The sequence below is a fragment of the Sinocyclocheilus rhinocerous genome, unplaced genomic scaffold, assembly GCF_001515625.1.
Source record: "Sinocyclocheilus rhinocerous isolate Xijiao unplaced genomic scaffold, SAMN03320098_v1.1 scaffold1655, whole genome shotgun sequence".
Taxonomy (NCBI): Eukaryota; Metazoa; Chordata; class Actinopteri; order Cypriniformes; family Cyprinidae; genus Sinocyclocheilus; species Sinocyclocheilus rhinocerous.
In genome coordinates, this window is record NW_015655597.1 from 1,374,329 (window position 1) to 1,398,508 (window position 24,180).

At 36.7% G+C, this 24,180-nt stretch overlaps 2 protein-coding genes across 2 annotated transcripts; one reads left to right on the forward strand and one right to left on the reverse strand.

Moving 5' to 3' along the window:
• Positions 1–862: 862 nt before the first annotated feature.
• LOC107718748 (fibroblast growth factor 13-like) lies at positions 863–18,775 on the reverse strand. Its single transcript, XM_016525971.1, has 6 exons — positions 18,525–18,775; positions 18,143–18,291; positions 8,135–8,245; positions 7,938–8,041; positions 5,902–6,100; positions 863–2,262 (listed from the first exon to the last, which is right to left on the reverse strand). Exons 2-6 carry the CDS (start codon positions 18,192–18,194, stop codon positions 2,126–2,128), a joined length of 603 nt encoding a protein of 200 aa, XP_016381457.1. The 5' UTR covers positions 18,195–18,291; positions 18,525–18,775; the 3' UTR covers positions 863–2,125.
• A 1,444-nt stretch (positions 18,776–20,219) lies between these two features.
• LOC107718750 (coagulation factor IX-like) lies at positions 20,220–23,685 on the forward strand. Its single transcript, XM_016525974.1, has 8 exons — positions 20,220–20,349; positions 20,750–20,919; positions 21,005–21,029; positions 21,192–21,305; positions 21,871–22,005; positions 22,262–22,524; positions 22,701–22,824; positions 23,038–23,685. The coding sequence occupies exons 1-8, from the start codon at positions 20,283–20,285 to the stop codon at positions 23,619–23,621; spliced, it is 1,482 nt and encodes a 493-aa protein (XP_016381460.1). The 5' UTR covers positions 20,220–20,282; the 3' UTR covers positions 23,622–23,685.
• The last annotated feature ends 495 nt before the right edge of the window (positions 23,686–24,180 follow it).

Sequence of the window (24,180 nt, forward strand, 5' to 3'; positions counted from 1 at the left end):
TGTACATAATTATACAACATTATAATTCCATAAAATGTATATACTTTATATTACATTTCATTAAATATTATTTTATATTTAATCAGTGTTGGGGGTAATGCATTACAAGTAACGCAAGTTACGTAATCAAATTACTTTTTTCAAGTAACTAGTAAAGTAACGCATTACTTTTTAATTTAGAAGGAAATATCTGACTTACTTTTTCAAATAAGTACCGCTATTTACTTTGTTTCCCATGTCTTGACTGATAGCTCTCGTGTTGCCATGTTGTGAAAAATGGGGGAGTAAGTGCAGAGGCGTTGTGTGCGCTGTGATGTTACTGTAGTTCTAGATTACATTTCCTTCAGCCTGAGGCTGTATTCATTTCACTTTTGTTGTGAAATGACTTTTACCTTTGTAAAAGAAGAACTTTTTTATATTAAAAACAAACAAGCCAGCCCTGCCCAGATTAAAAAATGTACTCAAAAGTATCGTAACACATTACTTTCCATAAAAAGTAACTAAGTAACGTAATTAGTTACTTTTTTAGGGAGTAACGCAATATTGTAATGCATTACTTTTAAAAGTAACTTTCCCCAACACTGTATTTAATATTACATATCTAATTAATATTTTTACATTTGTATTTTATAACAGTAAGAATATGCTTAATTCAAATATTAAATTTTTTTTAAAGATTTGTATTAGTAAAATTTTAAGTTTGTATTTTAAAGCAGCATTGTCACATACAACATATACAATGACTCTATTTTGAAGAAGAGTTATCGCGTGCATTCACAGCGAAAGTCACTTAACAACACATAATCAAACATTGTGATTGCTCTGAACATACAAAACATTTTATTCAGTGCAGCTTCTTAAATGTACAACAAATAATAAACAGGCGGGTAGCAGGATAAAATGCATTTATATACATTTGTATTTTACTCCAGTATCCATTAGAGCACATGGTTCCATATTGTAGTTGATATACATAGCCACATAACGTGCAGCATCCATAGTCCCCCATGCATTTAATATGCTTCATACATACATACATACATACATCCAACAGAAGAGGATTTTGATCAAAATTATAAACAGGGGCTGCTGCCTGAGCACTGAGGACTAGAAAGAAGGACCATAAGAATAAATTTTCACACACAAATTATTTACTTATGCTGATTTAGCCCTGTAAAAGCAATGGAAGCTTTCTCTTGCTTGGTTTTCATTATATTTTTGTTTACGAAAAAGATGGTGGGGGGGCTGGAGCCTGCCGTTTTTACGGAAATCTTACCGGGTTGGCATTAATCAATAATTTAAACAATTTTTGATTTGACACTTCTCCAAGATGCTGGGTTCTCAAATTAGAGGGGAAGTAAAGGAAGACATAAACAGACAAAAAAAGCAGGGACACAACGAGTAGCCTTCTTCCATCCTGAATACATTTCCTCTGACTAAATGACATTCACTCTTGCGGTTTTCTCCACCATCTGTCTGAGGGAGCTGAAATTACACAAATTGACTTACCTCCATACAAAGAGACAAATGACATCTTTGGTGTGCAGAAAGACCGAACCCTAATTCTGTTTAATTTGCAGAATAACTGTGTGGGGGGGGGGCTTCTCAGAAAAAGAGAAGCGAGGAGCAAAACGCCTCGTCTAAAAAGCACACAACAATGAACCGCTGCCTCAAAAAAGCTGAGCTGAAATACTTGTATCATATGTCCAAAAACATTTGGGATTTCTGTCTCTATATACCGATAAATGGGTCGCACAAGCTGCTATTGTCATATTGTAGGTGACTTAGCACTATGGAGCTGGCATCCCTAAGAAAGAAATGGAGCAAAACACAAAAGTAGGTGTTCTAGAAGACTGTGAAAATGCCACAGGAGAAAACCACAGCTCTGTATGCTACACATGGAAACGGGGATCGGCCGCAAATGGACGCAGACCCCTACATCAGAAAGATGGCTTGGCTTGTTTGTCTCACAAGGTTGTCCTGCAGAAGTTTGTACAATGTAGGTTTGCACTTGTGTTCTCATCACAGTGATTTCAGGAAACACTCTTGTAAACGCGTTTGTGCTGTTTAGTTGATGGTAGAGTCAAGCAACTGTACAGCAGCAGACGACAGTTGTGCCCTGCGGTTATGTTGACTCATTCTGGCTCAGAGTCTTGCCACCGTTGAGCATGGCTGAGGCGCTGCGGCTCTTGGTTGGAGTGCCACTTCCGGAGCGGGAGAACTCAGTCAGGTCGTGGAGCGACGGCTCTCTGTACATGGCAACTACATGAGGGAGACACAAGTAACAGGTCTCATGTTCTGGTTGTAGCAAGCTTGTCTCCTTATTAGTACATCAATAACTTCTATTAGTGTCTACACAGCGCTATAGGCATGGGAATCACAAGGAATTTAATGATTCCTGTTCCTTGAGGGTTCCATTACTGATTCTTTTGAATCTGAGGATGAAATATTTGGAAAACAGCAATGCCATTCTGATGCCAAAAGTTGCTTTAAACGCTAATAAAGGTAGGAACATATTTAATATATATATATATATATATATATATATATATATACAAAGAAACTGCTCCAACTTATTCACAATTGTCTGTGATTCACTAAGAATAACTTCTCCGAAGAGTCTTAGGTTCGGGAAAGGCATGCTTCACGACCAGTTAGCAAGTTCCGTGCAACTGGCACTAGGGGGCAAATGCGACAAACTTAGGCCCCGATCAGACAGAACGCTTTTTTTTTTTTGCAGTGAGAGGCACCTTTTTTAAATTGTTTTCTATTGGCAGTGTGCGTTTTGTGTGCTGTTTATGAGCCCCGGGTGCCTCACGTTTTAGCCACCTGCTGTGCCTCGCGTTTTTGTAGGAGCACTCTGAGCGCCTGAAGTTGAAAAAAAAAATCAACTCCAGAAAAGTGGCCAACGTCATTCCCATTTTTTTCCCATTGTCCAATCGAGTGAATGGAGAGGTGGGCCTTCTGTTGTGGTGACAGAATTTTACAGTTGCTTGGAACGTCCAGAGACTGCAATGATGGAGGAGAATCTTGTGGTGGCTGTTGCAGGTTACCCGGAGCTGTATTTTTGTTTTAAGTTTCTGCTAATATGACAGTTTACTTAACAGCAAACCAAAGATTTTAGAGCGTTCGCTCTATAATCCTTGTTTAGACTGACAGGACAGCTGATTCTGTGGTTGCCTAGCAACATTTTTTTAAAACGCAGCGCGCTGCACTTTTCTAAATGAAAAAAAGTCAACCAAAAAAGGCAGTGCCGTGTGCCTCACGTTTTCAAACCTGAAAAACGCATTCTGTCTCATCGGGGCCTTATGCGAATATCCGAAATGGTATAGGAACACCTTACTAAAATACTAAATACTATGTGTTTTTTTTTTGTTTTTTTTTTGCATTTTAGCACAAAACATACAGCGCAGGACTGGTGCACACATTGATTCTTGACACACTCGTTTTTTGTTATTTTTTAATGAATCAAAAACAGACTTTTATGTGCTGGTTCTTATGACCTTGTCTACTGAAAATATGATTCTCCACTTATTCATCATGGTTAAGTGATTGAATAATGAATGTGTGAATACATCAACACAAAACAAATGACCGTTAATATTTTTTAAAGAAAAATATAGTAGGTTTCCACAGAAATTCTTTAATGATCATAAAATAATTATTTCTGAGAAAAAAATTATATATATATATATATATATGTATGAGCACCTCATGCTCATAGTTTTGATTAAAATACATCATATCCGGTCGGGCGTTGCATAAGGGCTAGCAGTAAAAGTTCAAATATTTCAACGCAACCAGGGCACAAAACAGATACAAAAAATCTCAGCATACGCATATGAAGGGAAATCCACTCAGCTCAATTGAAAATTAATAACTTCCGGTCTGTCGAAGTAGAATATCATGAAAATCATTTGAATCAGTTCCAAGTAAGTACCCTATGCAGCACAAAAACACCTGCTTGCAATAAAAAATTATTTTGTGTTGCATGAATACACCATAACTTCATTTAAAATCTAATTGCATGGAGCTTCCATGCTCATTTAAAGCAGACTGATGTCTAGCCATCTATCAGTAGCTTCACTTATGACTGCACACAAGCAGCTGCAGTTTTTGATTTCCCCACTGATTCAGACAGTTCTGAGAAAGAAAGGCACCAATTTAATTCAAGGAGGAAAAAAACTGCATATTTCTACAAGGGGTAAAATAAGGTGTTTCTAAACATCTTCTTTTATGGTCTGTTTTCTCTTCAATGGGAGAGCGATATTTTGAGAATTAGGGGTTCTCTGGTTAATGAAGAGAATTATTTTCATATTGACATTCTATTGTATTTTGCCTAAATGAATGAAAAATAAAACATTAAAAACTAAAATCTATCATTTTGAATGCTGCAAGCGAATTTAGTCATCACAACTTTATCATATACAGAATTTGAGAATATCCATTTTTAAGATGACATAATATACTAATGTTCTCAACGAATGCCTTTAACTGGTCCTTAGATGAAAAGAGGGGAAATGAGCATGAACAGTTAAATTTAAAATTAATTAAATTAAATTTAAAATTAAGTAATGCTGATAAATTAAAACAACAACAAAACTCTAAAATGGCTGATAAAACATGTAGTACTAATATATAGCACCCCAAACAAAATCTGCTTAGAAAGTTATTTAAGCTGTTAAAGGGGTCATATGATGCGATTTCAATTTTTCCTTTCTCTTTGGAGTGTTACAAGCTCTTGGTGCATAAAGAAGATCTGTAAAGTTGCAAAGACTAAAGTCTCAAATCCAAAGATATATTCTTTATAAAAGTTAAGAGTTAACCACGCCTACCTAAAATGGCTCGTTCTAACACGCGAAACTACTTTGTTTGGTCTTCCAAAAGAGGACACGACTACAAATCAGTGGTTAAGTTGTATTTACAACACTGTTCCAGAACAGTTTAACCCAATTAAATATCCAGATGTGTGCAGCGCATTTTATGGAGGACTGTTTACTGATCCTGGGAGAGTTACGTTAGACTAAATTGCCGGCAGTTCTGACTCACAGTCTGTAAGTACGTTTTCATTTAAAGGATTTGCCACTGATGATTCAAACGCGAGTTTTGGGCAGTGTGGATTAACGTTAGCACTTGTTGTTTGTCATTTCTCTGATCACAAATGCAGACAGGGTTTTATGTTTACGCGGCGCAACGTAACGCGTAAAAAGACAGTATAAGTCATTATAATCAGTAATTATGTCCCCATTGGATGCAACAAATGCCTCGTTTGTGATGGGTTTTAATGTTTATGTCTCGTCGCTCCGGCCTGACACGGCATCAACAGTATGTGAGGGGCGTAACATTTCCGTCTCACGCTTGAGGTATTCGGCCAATCACAACGCACTGGATAGCTGGCCAATCAGAGCACACCTCGCTTTTTCAGACCGATGAGCTTTGTAAAAATCGACGCGTTTCAAAAAGGCGGGGCATAGAGGAGAAACAATAATGTACAGTATGTGGAAAATAATGTTTTTTTTTTACTTTAAACCTCATAAACACATTTCATTACACCAAATACACAAAATAATGTTCTTTTTAGCAGCATCATATAACCCCTTTAACATGTTTACAGCACATATACTGGTTTAACCAGTTTAATGGCACAGATGCCCCCTTGAGCACGACCACAGTTATGCAAGTTTGTACAATACAAGCTTGCATTTGCAACACATCTGCATTTTCATCCCTTCAAAGAGCACGTTTCTGTCCTTAACACCAAACAACTGCAGAGACATGCTGGAAAGCCAACAAGTTACTTGAATGCTTGCGCTACAATCAGTCAATATCTCCTCAGTCTAAAATAGATATTTTTAGAAAGCCATCAGCCTGACGATCGGTACAGAAGACACTTGAACGAACCTTTGAGAGGTTTGGGAATGAAGTGTGCAGCCGGCTTGGTCTTCTTTACATGGTTGCCCTTCATGACTTGACCCTCTTTGTTGAGACCCAGGTACCAGCCTCGGCCCGACTGCTGCTGCCGATAGATCATTGATGAGTATGTCACGTAATAGTTCTCAAACACTGACTCTTTGAATTTGCACTCTGGTGTGAAGTGCTCCTGTGAGAATGAAATGGGCAGAGAAGACAACAGAGACATAAGAGACACAGAGAATGAGGGGAAGAGAAAAATGTGTACATGTTGGAGGAGTATTTTTCATAAGAGAAAGAAAAAAAAATGTGTGTGCGAGATAGTAGGGAGATAAAGAAATTGAGAGCAGACAAATTTGAGCTGAAGATGGTCCAGACCAGCCTCGTCGATATCACACATCACCTCATCATGATTTGTCTAAACTTGAAGGTAAATTCCTCTGATTTGAACTGTAATAAGTGGTCTAAACATGGTAGCACGTCATCACGTGTGCTTTCACTCTAGTTTGTGGTACAGATTGATTACCATTAAACTCCTGAGGCCTGAAACACTTTGACTCATTCCTACGGATCAATACATTCATCCTGGGGAAAACAACCTCTCAAAATCAACAAGGAGATACGTGTATAACAGCACGACCATGGGTGCGAGTTTGAGTATGGACCTTTTCCACATTTCCAGTGTTATTAGAAGCAAAGTTGTCATACACTGTAAAAAATTATTTTTCAAAGTGTAAATAATGATTATTGGAGTGTTTAAAAAAAAAAAAAACATTTCAGTCTTTCTACTACAAAATTCACATTTAATTTAATGTGTTACTTGCTGTTCCTTTGTAATTGGGAAACACCCACAAAGCAGCATTAACTAGTTTTCTGATATTTCATACCAAGGTAATATAGCCCAAGTATAGAGTCATAAATGTATGTTACATTTTTAAATGAAAATATAAAAAACTTAGCTAGATTTACAATGTTAATAACTGTGGAAACACATCATCACAGTCTGAGAAAAGAGTCAATGTCTGTGGGCAGGCGGTCAGACGCGAACCCACACACAGTTGAAATACAAAGGTACAGTGTAAACTGTTTCTGTATTATGAAAGCACAGATCTGGCCAAGACTTTCAAATCTTTAGCGTTCTAATGCCAGCAATGTTCCTCAAAATGTCCATTTTGAATGGACAGAAGCACTTATTGGCACAGCACTAAATTATTTATCTCGCCACAGCACATTTAATCAAAGGAAAGAGGCGAGGGAGGCACTCGCAAAACAGAATATCCATTAAAGCATTATTGTGAATTCTCCATATTTAAAACCTGCAGAGTAGATATTGGGCGGAAAACCTTGGGTTATGATGATGATCTCCCATGAGCGTTCTATAGATAGCATTCAAATACAAAGCAATTATATGAAGTGTGAATAATCTTTGTGTGAATGTGAGGTGCTAACAAGCATGTCTAAATATGCCATAATCTCCTCTTTGAATATGATCACGATACAATGCTGTGAAAAAATAAGAGAGGCAGATGGTGTTTGGGCAGGAGTTGGATCTCATCAACTCTTCAGTTCATCGATCGCCCGCTGTCTGGAATCCAACCTGCAACCTTTAAGTTAACAGCTCGGATCCTGAGGCATCCATGATGCTGTCTAAGACGTAGATTTAACTACAATGAGAGCAGCAGAGATGAAATGTGAGATGTTTACTACTGCCCTAAACTCAGAAGAGCACACAATGTGTAGGAGGGACTCGCAAAGATGCACTACTCTCTTAAAAATAAAGGTTCTTTATTGGCATTGATGTTCCCACGAAGAACTTTTAACATCCATGGAATCTTTCCATTGTACAAAAGGTTCTTTATGTTGGAAAAAGGTTCTGTAGATTATTAAAATGTTCTTCAGAAAAAAAAAGGTTCTTTTAAGAATTGTTCACTGCAAGGTTCTTTGGGAAACCCAAAATGGTTCTTCTATGGCATCGCTGTGAAAACCGCCTTTTGGAACCATTATTTTGAAAAGATTGTTATACTTACAGAGGTGTACAGGTAGCCTTCATTGTTCATGGCCAGGTAGAGCTTGGTCTGGACACCCTGTATAGCCACCACCCGCAGCCCAACGGGGATGAGGTTGAAAATAGCTGTGAAGTTACAGTACAAAACAGAATTGAACCCACGGGAAAGAAGCGTGTCGGCATGGTCATGTTTAAACATGTTACGTATAGTGAACCGACCATAGCTATTATCTTCCTCTTTTGTACCATCGATGGTCCCATCAGCTTGGAGTTGTAGATGAAAGCCTTGTCGACTGTAGAGCTTGGTGACTATCCCCTTGAGCTGAGGCTCTGTAGAATTGAGACAACACAATTTAGGAGGATGGGGCGAAGGGAGGGTGTGCCACAGCAGATTATATGGGGTGAGGAATAAGAGAACATCCAGCACAAATGCACAGCTTATGAAAGCCAAGAAATGAATGTTGGAAAACCATAAAATGTGAATTGTGAAAACATAGTGAGTGCTGGTGCCAACAGGACCCAGGCATTTGCCAAGCATGCCTCAGTGTTGAGGTGATAGATAACTATGGCTTATATAACAAGCATTTCAGTAATATCCTGATTCCAGTTAAACCGCTCTGAGTTTATGAGTTTAAAAAAACTGTATTTCTTCATTGTAAGAGAAAATACAAAAAAGAGCAGCGAGAATACAAATCACATTGTTTACCCATTCTGTGCTATTGATATTTGATGATGGCACAAATGTCTCAAACTATTTTCCAGTAAATTATAGTAATTCTCATTTTATTCACCTGCTGTTATTTAAAGAGGTATTTCTACCTGATCTGACCTTTAGAATAACTTTAATTGATGTGAAGCAAGGTCAGGTTTTTCAGTCATATTAAATAATATTTTTGACTATTTTTCGCTATTATTTATTTTACTATTATTAATATTTCACATTTTTAATATGTTTTTGCGCTATTTTTTACTTGTAAGTGGTTGTATTTTCAGTGCTCTGAGCATGAATTCACCAACAAATATTCAGAAAAATGTTTTTATGTATTTTTTTATATATCATTCAAAATATTTTTTTAAGTTAATTTGCATGTTACCACATTTTCTGTGACCCAAGTTCACATCTGCCTCAACCTACAATTTAAAAATTAAGGGTTCATGAAGGTTCATGAACATCAGAACCTTTTCATTGCACAAAAGGTTCTTTAAAGTGGAAAAAAATGTTCTTCACACTAAGAAAAATGTTCTCTTTTAAGAACTATTCACTAAAAGGTTCTTTGGGAAACCAAAATGGTTCTTCTATGGCATTACTGCGAAAACACCCTTTTGGAATCTTTATTTCTAGTAGTGTACCATCCAGAAACCCACTATATTCATTCATAAACAAGATCCAAGATTTATTATATTTATTGTAGAATAATAAGTAAATAAAACACTGAATGAAAGACCAGCCAGTGCTCATAGTAACAAAATACTCAATATTAGCAATGAAAATCCATGCCAAAATCCAAATCAACATAACCCAAAGAGTGCCACAGATCTTCGTTTAGCCGAATCTCTGATTCAAACTGCGTAGACTGCATGCTATCTAGTGTAGAACAAATGATGAGCTGTGCGCCCTGGTGATATTGCAACATCAGCTCTAGCTCAGAGAGAAGCCAGTGCTTAAAAGCAGTGAACTGTGTAATTCTTGTTACTCTGCCCAGCGCATCTGAGTTTACAGTTCAGACTCCTTCGAATAGGAGTTAAAGTGTAGTCACAATTTCTAAACACACTCAACTATAACGATGATGATGATGGGGATGATGAAGATGATTGATGGACTTGGCTATCTGGGTAAATTCTGCTAAAAAGAACACACATAACATCAGACCTGGCCGCCTTCTCTTGCGTTTCTTCGAGCCGAAGAGTTTGACGCGTGAGAATAAGTTGAGCCTGCTGGGCTTCTCGCAGTTCGCTATGCTCTTATTGGGGCTGCTGGCGCAGCGGTTGGCATTGGCTTTCTCCCGCTCCCTCGCCTGCCTCCTCTGCCGAATGAGGGAGCTGGCGATCGCTGCGGCTGTAGCCAGTTTGGCGTTTCGTTGTGGCGACGCGTCCCAGATTGAAAATGACCATATGTTGTGTATGTTAAAGTCCTGTGTGCTCAGAACATTGTCACTGAGGAAGTAAAATCAATACTCCACGACGGACTGCTTATTGGGATTGAGCATATTTTCCTATTGACAAATCACTTGGTTTGAAGCCTTTACAGCCGCTTCATTCAGCGTCGGCTGTTGTGCCCTGACATGGTGCAGCAGATCCCGGACAGCAGCTCCTCTTCTTCTCTCCGGGGAAAAAAGCTGCCTTCTAGAAAACGTTGCCTTTTTGTTGCGCATTTGTGGGAGAGAGAAACGCGTGCCATTGTGCCATGATCCAACGCTTTACTAAGCCATGCGCTGATTCAGAAAAATGAGCACCTGTTAACACACCGCGGCTGAGGAAATAATTAAATATTGTCTACATGTGAGAAACGGTAGAGAGAGAAAGAGAGAGGGGGAATTGTGCCGGGAAATTGTGAGCAAGAGGTCCCCGCCTTTCAATAACGCAGCCTTTAATTGAAGTTTAGTGGATTAATCGGCTTTCCTTGCAGATGTGCTCATGTTTTCAGCAGTGGAGCTCTGCACAGGCGCTCAACAGATTCCCCGTTCCCCAAGACCGCACAAAATATGAAAATTCAGAGGCGTTGGAAACAGCGTCTGAACTCAGGTGTCAGCAATATGATCCAAGAAGGAAAAATATCCACATCCAATAGTGCGGAGATTCCAGATTGCTCTCTTTTCGACACTGGGTTGGAATGCAGCAGCAGCTCGTTCTCCTCGCAGTGGTTCCTGCAGCAGCACGGCTTCTGCGGCTGCATGGTGACAGACCGCCCGAGAGACGTGACTGTGGTCCTCAACAAGCCGCCGTGTATAAACAGGCAATATTAGAGCCTCCTGAAATGAGGAGTGGCCTTTTTTGGCACACATAATCTAACTCATTAGTAGTCGTTTCATTGTCATACATGTTTTGTATTGTTTTGTAGAATGACACTGTAAAAATGTTTTGTTGAATTTATATAATTTTTTGCAAACAAAAGTGGTTGCCTCATTTATATCTCATTTAATGCTATAATGCTAATTTACCAACTAATTTGTGGTATTTAAATCTGTTTGCTTCTACAATAGTGATAACAGACAAAAGAAGGCCACATAACATAAATTCATAAAAACCGCCTCTACAGCTACTAAATAATAACATGAACACCATCAGAGTAACAATAGCGCATTAAACATTAACTAAACAACATACTGTGCAATGTATAACATAAAACACTTAATAAATAACTAATAATGAAAATAAGAGAAACTAACTTTTTAATTAATACTTCACACAGGGGGTTTCTGGGAACGGGGATTATACTTTTTACTTATAAAAATTTCAACAATAGCCTATGTTTACAAATAAATATAAAAGTATATTATTGTCTATTATTGTAAATATTTTTTGCCTGAAAATTAAAAGAATTTATCAAATAAAAATATCTACAGTAATTTTACACTTTATACTCAAAAATATATGAAATATTTAAAATACTCTTACTGTATATGGTAAAGTAACCTGCATTTAATTTAATAGATTTGTACATCCTTTTGAATTAACCCTCAACCTATAGGTATATATATATATATATATAAATATATAAATAATATTTTTCACTGAATAAATAATATTTTTATTTTATATAAATAATATTTTTCACTGAATGCTCAATCCAAAACCAGTTAATTTAGATGTTACCACATCAAGCACATTATTTAGATTACCTGACAAAACATTTTTACAGTGTATAAGGATGGGTGGTGCTAACTAAGAACACAGCGGAAATATATATTCGAAAATATATATATAAGCAAATATATATTTCAAATCTGTTTGTTTTTTTAAAACTCAGATTCTCCTTTGAGGAAACAACTAGAAAAATCTTGTGACCCACTTAAGATGAATTTTAGTTGCACTGGTGAATTTCAGCACCACGGACAGCACTAAACACCTTTCTATTAATTACAAACAAAGCCATTCAACCGCTCAAACATGCCATCATCAGCTTAGAAATGTCTATACCTCATTCATTTGTCTATCTCCTATTAAGAAAGACCTTAGGATTGGATATCTACAGATATCTAAAAGTGTACCTGATACAGATCTTCTCAAGGGAAACGCCATGCTACTCTCAGAGGCATCCAGAGAAGGCTTTAATTCTTTCACACTTCTTCACAGTGTGCAAAGCAAGAAAAAGGGCGTTGCGAACTTTCAACTAATTCTCATGAGTATTCTGTCCATTAAAAGATCACAGCCCGGTGATCATAGCAGATCATTATCGGCTATTATTGACAAACCACTATGAGCTTAGGGCACCTTATCAATGATTCATTAGATGCATCTGTGATACTGCCAAATCTAAAAATTATCTTCAGGGTCATTCACAGCAAGAAGCTGAAGAGAGTAGAGAGAGCAAACACTCTCATACCTTTGTTGAGATAAATGAATCCTAATCACAAACCTGAGGATTTACTTAAAAGTAGGGCTGGACAATAATTCAATATCAATATGTATCGCGATATAATTTTTTTTCAATAACGGTGATATGATTTTTAAACACATTTCCGATATTTCGATATACATTACCAGTTTCCCATACATTGATTTATTTGTGGCGTTTGACTTCGTTGAACATCTATAATGTTACAAAAGATTTCTATTTCAGATAAATAGTGTTCATATCGATATCGGAATTATATCGTATCGACCGAAATTAAGAAATATATTGTGATATCAATTTTGGCCATATCGTCCAGCCCTACTTAAAAGTATACGCTCGATATATCCAGCTTATAGTCAATAACAGATTACAGTGTTAGTGTTGCCAAGGCAGCATCATGAAAAATAACAGGGCAATAAATAAAACCCATTAGGATAAAAAGTCCTGCTTCTAAATATTATTCTTGGTAATAAAAGTGTCAGAGATCTGGCCGGTTTACAAGCTCTGAAAACCATGCAATTTAGGAACAGTCCAGAAAAGCAGAGCGAACCAGGCAGCTGCATGTTCAGAGAGAGACTAATGAGATACCAGCGTAATGAGGAAACAGGGTTTTTTCTCAGACAGGGGGAATCAAATTAGTCTGGCCCTCCTTTCTGTTATGTGTTGGGCCAACATGCGACACAACCAAGCATATTTTACTGCTCATCTAATGCAACTAATCTAATGTGAGTTTAAGATCATATCAAAGTCGCTGTCATACGCAAGTGTTTTAAGTAATCCTGTTGCTTTTGCAGTCTCTATATTACTGTTGCTTTTGCAGTCTCTATATTACTCATTCACATCAAATCTCTAGCGACTGTGACTTCTATCAGTTCTTGACGTCTTTACACATAAGGGACCCTGAGCTGGAGCACTTTTTATCTTCTATATTCTCTATGTTGCTATTAACAAATATATTGCCTTTGTTGGGAACTGAATTGAATTAGCCAGGCAATAATATAATTTAAAAGTCTTGATATAATTTATTAGGGCTATTAAACCATGGTTTATGGAACTTCAACTATCTAAAATCTTGTAATGATGAGAAAAGATGGAGTCACAAAATGGCATAAAAATATAAAAAATCCCCTTTATTTTAGTGACTGACTGTTGAACAAAAGCACAATGCCCATTAACAATTAACTGAACATTTTGGATAATTCAAACAACGTATATATATGATCAAAACAGATTTAATTTGGCTAAACGTAGGACTATTTAACCTAAACAGTTAGAAAATACTTTAGTTTTATGTTTCTGTTTTCAGACACCTTTCGAGTAAAAACAACAACCACACCCTGAAGCTGATCTCAAAGAGCACCACTAGATGGCGCTAAAAGATGTGAAATGGGCTCAGAGGGAACATTGGGCTCATCCAAAGTCCCTTTCAAGGTCTGTTCACTCGGCGGCCACTATTTCGGGCATCCAAGACCAAGTCCTATCTAAATGAATGGGGGATTCCTGAAATCTCAAAAACTGCTTGCTGAACTCACAATTAAATTACATATTTCAAATCAGCAACAAAATCTGAAATCAACTGCCCCATAAATGTTGTTCCTTATGCTCAAATAGCGTTAAAAAGCTTATTTTTCAGGCTAGACCAGCCAATGCGCATGTGCAGTCATAAGCGCGAAGCTGTGCAGTGCAGTCATAACCAGAGCTTCTAACTGCAGCTGCAGTGACGCAATGACTTTACCGATCAGCGATTGGCTCTTTCATTTAGAAGGCGGGACTTATTCCACCTTGTTGCGCATTGCATTTTCTCCCATTCATAAGTAAAAGAGTGAACCATCTTTGTATATCCCTAGTCTTTTGCTCAAGCGTTCCTGAAGTGCGCAATAAAACAGACTTGAGTTTGAAATACAGTCAGTGTATACATGCAGGAGTAACAATAACTTGTGCGGGCCCAGACGTGAAGGCGTATACTGATAATTCCATTTCTATTCAGTTAATTAAAATTCATAACAGCTTGTGCAAATTAAATAGCATGTGTTGCAGTGGACATTTTTCACATTTCCGGGTTTCTCAAACGCCGACGCTGGGTAAACTTTTATGGTGAATGTAAACTACAACAAATATAATTTTTGTATCCACATTTGCAAAAGGAATACCGACAGCGTTTCTATGACTTTACAAAAGAAGGAAAAACTATCCGGAGATTGTTTACGCTGGCAATAAGATCAAGATTTCAAATTTGCCGCCACTCCCTGAGCCATAAACTCTCACAGCAGCGATAGTTAACTTAATGCCAAGGTAAAATAACAATAGTTATACATGTATAGTAAAAAAAAAAAAAACTTTACTAGATTTGTGATGTTTTTAACATTTGTGGAAACGGGCCATCAGAGTCTGTGAGAAGTGTCCATATAAAACATTTACAACGCATGTTATTTCCGGTGTGTTAGCACGGTGTTGATGATTAAAAAAAAGAATGTCAATAGTCTTTGCTTATAAAACATTCTTATGTGAAATTACAAAGTGCTCGTCAGGCAGAACTGAACTCATCTCGACAAACCTTCAGTATTTTCTTTTTTCTTTAAAACGAAGAGTTTCCAGAATGGACAGCAAAAGAGCTCCTGACATTTACTATGAAAGGGTGAGTTTTCTTTCTTATCTACAGCAAGCGACTGAGTTGACTCCGTCCCCAACAGAATGTACTCCTTGCCATCTTGAACAGTGTATACTTAAACATAATGACAGAACAACAAGTATTGGGAAAAATATGGTATGACATAATATAGCCTAGACATAATTTTTACACGATATACTGACTCGTGCCAGCGTGCACGCACACACACACACACACACACACACACAGAGAGAGAGACAGCGGGAGTCCGAAAGCCATAAAAAAAAAGAGACCAGAAAGATGATACTGACATCTGGTGGTAAAGCTATGTATTTAGTGAAATCTACACAACATTCTTCGCTATTTCTACAACAGTATCAACTGTCATGAAAAATATAAACGAATTAATGACTAAGCTGAACACAGAAACAAATGAACGTATTAGACTTTCTAAGACAGTCAAGTTTATATAAACTAGTCAAATCGTTTATTATATATTTTTTTTAATTACATTTTTTTAACATAGGCCTACCTGTTATTATTTTTGTGTACTGTATATATATTTGTTACTTTTTTGTATTATATCTAATCTATAGCCACATAGTAAGATTATTCTGGAGGAGTCATGTTTACACATGTGGTGTGACGCATTAGCCTACATATGATGAATTTTTGTCACTGACACTTTTATGAGGTTACAAAGTATAAATCATTGAGGCTTCAACATGAAAAATTAATTTTATTAGTATCAACATCACAGCGTATGATGTATCTTTGAAGGACACTATTATAAAACATGGACATACAGTGGTGCATACAGTGACCAGAATTAAACACTTAATGAAGGTGTTCTAAATGAACAGTGTGTTCAATTAAAACTCCAAAGAAGCTTAATCTCTTGTTTAAGCTGAATCCCCACAGGTCTATTAAATATAATGAAATCTGTGTCTTTTTAATGACCACTCATTTAACATGGCCTCAGTGTAGATGTGTAGATTGTTCCTCACTTTTCCATAACTTAATAAACTTTAATGAGTTTTTCCTGTAACAACTTAATCAAACCTACTCCTCTGCACAACCATTCATAGCTCCCTCTCAGGGTGCATGAACAGCTATATTACTTATGACCCAACCACACAACAATTAGAACATATTACTAAAAACCAGGCGTGTACTTTAATGCTTGTTGACCTTATATAAAATGTTATGCAATTTATGTCCAGTGAAAGGACCACTGTACAGTAGACACTAAAAACAGAATACATGCTTTATACAGCATGCTATGTATTTTTAATGAGGTAGCTACTCTCCGCCTCTTTGTCTCCATGGCAATAGGTACCCAGCCTACATCCGTGAACTGAAGAGCGCCTACACTGTAAAATCTAATTAGTTGGGCTTACTTAAAAAAAGCATGCAAACCGATTGCCTAAGTAAACTAAGTAAAGTGAAATAGGAATAGTATGTTGTACTGACAAATGCTTAGTTAGTATAGTTTACTTTCACGAGAGTTCTAGTAACTACAAAGGAACTGTAGGGGGTACTTGATCCTTTCATTTAGGTTTACTCATGACTTAGTATAGATACTCGCTGACTCCCAGAGTGGCATTGCGGCAGAATAAATTATGCAGTTGCTTTGTTTTACAGTTGCTGATTTTATTTGCCAATTTTATTTGCTGTCTTGTGTCAGCAGTAGCACAACAAAAAGAGCAAATAAAATGGTTATTGTTACAATTAATGAAAATAAATGAAATTGAATTGTTACCATTGTTGTGATTCACCTGCTGAATGTTTAAATCTGTGTGTGATTTTAGCATATTACCACACACTATTTAAGGATTTTATAAATACAATAAAAAGCATCTCAAAGTATTTATGAAAAATGAAATTAGAAAAAGTTCATTAAAAAACACACAAAAAATACACTAATACGCTTAATAGAAGATAAGTCACTTTCTAAATGCAACCTATGTATTACTTATCTTCCCTTGAAATCAAATAACTCTAACTTCATGATGCATTGCTGCATTAAGAGGAAAAAAATTATAGTAACATTAACAAAGTTCCAAGTGCCCAACCAAAAGGAATGCTAATCACTATAATGGTGAGTAAAAAAAAACAAACAAGCACATTTTAGGAAATCAACATCAATTTATGAAGTTAGCTTATATGATGTTCTCTCAAATATTTCAGTTGTATTGAAAATTCAACATTCAAGATGACTTTGGGAAACGAGTGAATGCAACTAGTGAAAGATAACTGCAGACATGGAGAAAATGTGTGAAAAGTCTATTAAGACTCTTTTTCTTTTCTTCTTCTTCTGTTGTTATGTTGCACTCTAGCAACATATTAATGCACTGCTGCCTCTCACTGCTTTATCAATGTCATTGGTTCCTTTGTGGCTACTTAAATATTTTAAGTAAGTGTCACTCAAAACAGTAAGTAAATTGTTTTACTTACCTTGAAAGTAGCTGTAACTTAATAAAACCTAGTAAGTATAACAACTAAGTAAAGATAACTAATTAAATCTAAGTAAGGTAAACTATTGGATTTTAGCCTACAGTGTATGAGAGCCTATGTCACTCAAGAAAAATAATACATTTATAATCAATTTCTTGCTATCAACACGTTTTATCTAAAGAAATTGTTTTTTAATTAAAGCGTTTGTTTTGAGGTAAAGTGTGAGAAGAGTGGAAAGCTATTTTGCTTCTCGTGAAGCGCACTCGGCTGTTACAGTAGATTTAAAGTGTCCGCGCCACCGCAAATATGATGGCAAAATAAACATCACACTTGTTGGTTATGTTTATCTATAAGCTTAAACGCCGATATATTTTTATAATTTCATGTTAAGTTACTCTCTGTAGAGGCCTAATAGACCGGTGGCTACTACCACCGAGGGAATCTATATTTAATGATTTTCCGTGCGATGCTTGACATCGGGCCATTAATTGTAACCGTCTGCATAACCAGATCGTGCGCCCTTTTAGCAGAATCATAAACAGCCAAATTTATATCAATACATGGAAAGCAAAAATGTTTAAGCAAAATTATACATGTGACGTCTTACCCTTTGTTGCATCCTTATCTTCTTTCGTCTTTAGTAATGCTTTCCCGCTCATAGATCCCAGTTTTGAGGAAGAATTCCAGATGATAACTCACATCAAATCGGTCCAATCATTTAAAACGGTCTCTTCTATTAAACAGTGGCCAACCCCCCTTAAAAAAGGAACCAGAGCGTTGTTTATAACGGTTTCCCATTGTATCGTGTCTTTTTAATTATGTTTTTCATATAGGCTATTTTAAATCAAAGAATAGGCTACACGGCGTTCAGAATAAACCAGTTATGTATGTTTTTCCAAACACACTCATCAAATAAACCAAAAAACTTGAATAAGAGGTTTAATTAGATACATTTAATACTGTGGATTTTCATGTTGCTGAATCCTTACCGTTTGCTGGTCGTTATTATCTTCTCTGGCAGGTGCGCATAGCGCTTTGTTCCATGTGACAAAAGACAAGGCAGGAAAGCAAGGCGTGAAAAAATTTAACAGTCTTCAGATGAAATTAAAATGTAAAAGGCCACTTGCCAAGCTGTTTCAGTGTCGTTCAGTTTTCGGTTTGCAATATTTCAATTCGAGCGCTCATGGTGTGCTTTGACACATCAATCAGACCACATGGCGGTGTATCAACCCGCTACGCAACTATTGAGGTCGCGTTGTGGAGCCTAGTCCCAAACTTCACCACGTGACGCGTGACGTCGCCCTCCGCTGATGCTTCAGTCATCAGAACACTCTCGAGTTGACAAACATGATGTAGAACATCTACGCTGAGTCATTAACTGAACGTATGTTTCGTTTAAAGAGTAGCTACAGGCCAGTAAGTGAAAAAAATATAACCATATGCAAGACAATTTGTTAAACAATGATTTCAAGATTGAACGAAAATGCCTATATTATTTCAACAAGTGATGGACTCGTTAGTTCGCTGTCATTTATGCTATACTAGCAAAAATAGCTGTTTGTGAGAATTAGTAACTAACTACCTAACTAACTACTTTATTACTAACCACGAAGGTATCAAATTTTCGTCTACTGCAAATGTGTTCTGCTGAGAAATCGAGTTCACCCGAGGTGGTAACCATAGCAACAGTACGTCGCTATTTATTACAGATATAAGTTAAAAACGTATAATATAAATACACATAAAAATACTCTTGTCTGAGCAAGATGAATCCCTACATAGAAATGCCATAGAAATTGTTGACTAATTGGCCCACTGAAAGTCATTGTAATTTCCACTTCATTCCATCCAAGAGCAGCATTAATTATGTAGTTTAAACTTCCTGTTTGACTGCCACAGAGAAGTCACAAATCTTGTTACATAAAAACGATGAAGCAAATTTATTTTATTTTGTATTTTTTCAAGTTGAGTTGTCGTGTCGGATATGAGCATTATAAATATTTTAAAACTTAAACTACATCTGACATGTTCCTTAAATGAAATTCACATAGTTTCTCTTGGAAAACTTATGTTGGCTTATTCACCATGAAACACTAAAGGAGAGCTGAAGTTATTGGAGGAAAACATCAAACATGCAAGGATTTTTTAAGTTTATGTTTTCAAAGGCTGTAGTTGTTTGCCACATAGCAATTCTCAGTTCTTAGCACATTATGTCGGTGTTGTTTCTTTAATTTTAAAAGCATTAACTTTGGATGTTAACACCCATGGATGTCTGTTATGAGGGCAGTCAGCCAAGCCTTGTCAATATTTGCTGGGTCCCAAGTCTGAACAGAGTTCTCTGACTCAGCAAAAATAAATTAAAAGACAGAAATGACTCAGACATGTGTATGGGTATCCATGCACGTATAATCATCCACAAGAATTGTATAATCCACGTATCCATACTTTTGTGTTATGAAGTGTGACAAAATGCATTATTCAAACACTGGTATGTTTTCTCATGAAACTATACATTACATAAACAAAATTATTTCAAATGCATCAGCTATAAAAAAAAAATACAATAAAAAATGCAGGGCAAAAACCCACAAACACTGCAGGTGCAGACTGGGGGGAAAACACCCACCAGATGAGACATCTGTTTGCATGAAGTGTAAACATGTATGTCCTGAACTTTGGAGCTGATCATGAAGGTATTTAAACTGTTGGGAAAGATTTCTGCCTGAAGGTAAATCATCATAGAGAAAATGTTGAAGATTTATCCCATTATTTTGATATGCAGTTTGCTGCTTGAAACCTGGCTTTCTTCTGGAGGTAAGTTAGCATTCGTCTGTCTTAATCTATCTCAGTTTGATCTGGTCAATGTAAAATCTGTTCTAATGGTCAAAGGCTGAGCATTTGTTTGTTACAAGCAGTCTTTTGAAATGTGAAACCTTGTGCAATAACCAATTAGAGTTAGTAAACAGAGAAACTGGTTAACACAAGAAGACTTTTCATGTTTTGTGTTGTGCGAAAACAAAGGAAACTAAAAATCAATCACATTTTGTCTTTGCCTCTGACTTCAATAGCTGTTCAAACTCAACATAAAAAGCCTTTCAAAGTAAAATAATATTCCCTTGCCAAATCTTCAATGCTTGTAAGACTACATTATTTGTGTCCTAGAAACAGACCTTGATGTTTGTGATTTTTCAGCATGTCTCTTTTGTGTATATAGCTTCAGTGTTTCTGCCGAAGGATCTGGCAGGGTCTCTTCTGAAGAGACAGAAACGCTATAACACAGGTATGTTTGAGGAGATGATGAAGGATAATTTGGAGAGGGAATGTTACGAAGAACGCTGTGATCTAGAGGAGGCCAGAGAGGTTTTTGAAGACCAGGAACAAACCGTGAGTTGCATAAGCACATGTTTATCTCCTAGAAATGTTTTAGGACTCTATTTGTGAGTTTAAAACTTTCCAAACTCTGTTTCAGATTAAATTCTGGATCACTTACATGGGTGAGCATAAATATTGTTTCTGATAGTTGTGTCATGTAGAACACTGATGATAAATCTTTCTGTCCTTTCAAATTTGTCCATAAAGCGTCTGTTAATTTTACCTTACGTTATAGTACAGGATATATTCATAATATCATGATCATGGCCTCTCCTCCTTTTCAGATGGAGACCAATGTCAGTCGTCTCCCTGTCAGAATGGCGGGAAATGTGAGGATGGTATGAATACATACATCTGTTGGTGTCCAACCCGCTTTAGTGGGAAGAACTGTGAGTTGGGTAAGATCCATGATGCTCACATTAGCTGTTAAGAGCGAGAAAGTCAATGATTGTTATGCAAAACATTTAAATATGTTGCAAAGAAAATATACAACAAAACATTTTAATATTTGACATTATATCTTCTAGTCTAATGCATCCAATGTTTTTTTAACAAATATGCCAAAATATGTTGTTTTTAGTCTTTATTTAAATGTATTTGTATTTATTTAAATTTATTTCAAATTGTGTATTTTTAAATATTGTATATTTTTATATGTTTATTCTGAGTTGTATATTTTTAAAGTTTAAATTTATAAAGTTTAAAGATACACAGCACAAATATGTATATGTATTTAGACACGGATCATGAAAACATGAAATGAATATAAATATCATAATTTCATATCAAATAAATAATATACAAATCTTTTATGATTGTTTTTCTTTTTTCTTTTATGTGTCCAAATATCTCTGCATTAGTACTTTGTCAAATAGAAATTCCTAACCTTGTGTGCTTTAAAGACTCTTAAAGTCTTCCTCTGCTAAAACCTTATTTCGTCTTTCATGGGTTGCTCTGGTGCAGAAATGGCAAAACAATGTAATGTAAATAATGGAGGCTGCATGCACTACTGCATTGTGGATAAAATTTATGGAGCAGTATGTGACTGTGCCGAGGGTTACAGACTGGCTCTGGATGGCAGGACTTGTGAACCTACAGGTACTATAATCCTATTCCCACGTATTACACTTATCTGCATTGTCACTTTGCCAGTATTGTCACCAGGACGTACATTATATTTTAATCTCATAGCTCAAAACTTTTCTTATATTGTGCAGTATGACTTTTCATCCCATGCAGTAGCATATTTTGAGTACCATTTTCATTTAAGGAATTTCATTCATGTTTTAGCAGATGCATGGTTTGGTTTATTGATTAGATCCTGCACTTAATTCATTCCTATCCATCTTTATAGGGCAGTACCCATGTGGACGTCTTGGAGCGAGTATTGCTGAAACTCTTAACTCAAGGTCTCTTATCAGTGATACAACAGAACAAAATACAACTGAGTCCAGTCCTACAGATTCCCCTGATGTGAACGGGACTAGCACACCTCAACCTACACTGAAAAACATCACCTCCTTCTTTCCCACTCAGCCCACCATCAAAAATGCAGCAAATAATGAATATCGTATTGTAGGAGGAAATGAGGCAACACCAGGGGAGATTCCCTGGCAGGTAGGTGAAGTGATGAATTGTGTGTCCAAATAAAACATCCATACGATTTCTCTCCACCTTATGAAGCAAGGCTGGTATAAATCCACAGAACCTTATAAAGAGGACATTACAATAAAAACCGTAAGATCAGAACTCTTGAGGGAAATTTAGCATCTTTTTCTCTGTCATGTTGGCAGGTGGTTTTTATAGAAAAGGTGAATAAGATTGCATTTTGTGGTGGCTCTCTCCTCAGTGAAGAATGGGTCATTACAGCTGCCCACTGCGTTGAAGGAAAGGTGGGATCTTTCTTCATCAGAGTTGGTGAGAAACCAACTACACTGTCACATCGTTGTTATTGCTATTTGGTTATAGAAAAAAAAAACTTTTGCCGTTGTGAATAGTATATATAATTTATTATTTTATTTTTAATTTCACTGTCTCAAATCTACAATTACATATTCCAAGGCACATTGGATGTGATATCACACATAATGCCAATGAGTTGCTGTATTTCATGGTGCTATATTTCTAAAGGGGAACATGATGTCTCAAAGAATGAGGGAAGAGAGAGTGACCACGGCATAGTGGAGTACCATATCCACCCACGTTACAACTCTCGACGGAGTCTTTACAATCATGACATCGCCCTGTTAAAGCTCAAGGGACCCGTCAAATTCTCTGACTATGCCCTGCCCATCTGCCTGGGCTCTAAAGACTTCATAGAGAACTTGCTCAGGAGCGCGGAAAACTCCCTGGTGAGCGGCTGGGGGAGGCTACGGTACGGGGGCATAGAATCTAAAACACTTCAGAAAGTAGAGCTCCCTTACGTGGACCGGACGGAGTGCAAAGGCAGCAGCACCTACACCATCTCCCGCTTCATGTTCTGTGCCGGTTACAGTACGGTACGCAAGGATTCCTGTCAGGGGGACAGCGGAGGGCCCCATGCCACCCGCTATCAGAACACATGGTTCCTCACGGGCATCGTCAGCTGGGGGGAGGAGTGCGCCAATGAGGGAAAGTATGGCATCTACACCCGTATCTCCAGATATATGTACTGGATAAGTAACGTTACTGGCATCAGAACAGGACATATGTCCAATACAGATCAACCGAGTTAGAATTAGATTAAACCATTGTGCAGGTTTGTTTTAAAAGTATCATAAAAATACATGTCGGATTGAATTAGAGCTCACAGACATTTTTGTACAGATGATATTTACTAGTCATCATTCAACAGACATACTGTAACAATCAAGAAAAAAATATAGTTTTCCATCTTACACTTTGTGCTTGTACATCTGGTGAAATTATTTTCATACATGATATACCACAAATCATTATGAGGTCACTTTCATATTAGTAACTCTGTACATATTATACACTCGAAGTGTATGGCTTTAAGAAGTGTACTTCAAATTGAAGTACACATGAAACCCATTCAGGCCACATCCACTTTTCTTCTTCTTTGTCAAGCCCTCTTTTGAACTAATGGCATGCAAATGGACCCAACTGTTCAAACGTTTGGGGTTGCTTTTATGCTCACTCAGCCTGTTTATATTTGATCAGAATACAGTAATATTGTGAAGTATTATTACAATTTAAAATAACAAAAATATTTTACAATGTAATTTATTCCTGTGATGGCAAAGCTGAATTTTCATTACTCTAGTTTTCAGT

Excerpts from the sequence above, each read along its gene's own strand:
- LOC107718748 (XM_016525971.1), bottom strand. The coding sequence starts at position 18,194 with ATGAGCGGGAAAGCATTACTAAAGACGAAAGAAGATAAGGATGCAACA. Across the intron at positions 8,042-8,134 it reads AGAGGAAGATAATAGCTATG|CTATTTTCAACCTCATCCCC; the intron begins GTCGGTTCACTA and ends GTAACTTCACAG. Across the intron at positions 6,101-7,937 it reads AAGGCTACCTGTACACCTCT|GAGCACTTCACACCAGAGTG; the intron begins GTAAGTATAACA and ends TCATTCTCACAG.
- LOC107718750 (XM_016525974.1), top strand. The coding sequence starts at position 20,283 with ATGTTGAAGATTTATCCCATTATTTTGATATGCAGTTTGCTGCTTGAA. Across the intron at positions 22,006-22,261 it reads CAGGACTTGTGAACCTACAG|GGCAGTACCCATGTGGACGT; the intron begins GTACTATAATCC and ends CCATCTTTATAG. Across the intron at positions 22,825-23,037 it reads ATCTTTCTTCATCAGAGTTG|GGGAACATGATGTCTCAAAG; the intron begins GTGAGAAACCAA and ends ATATTTCTAAAG.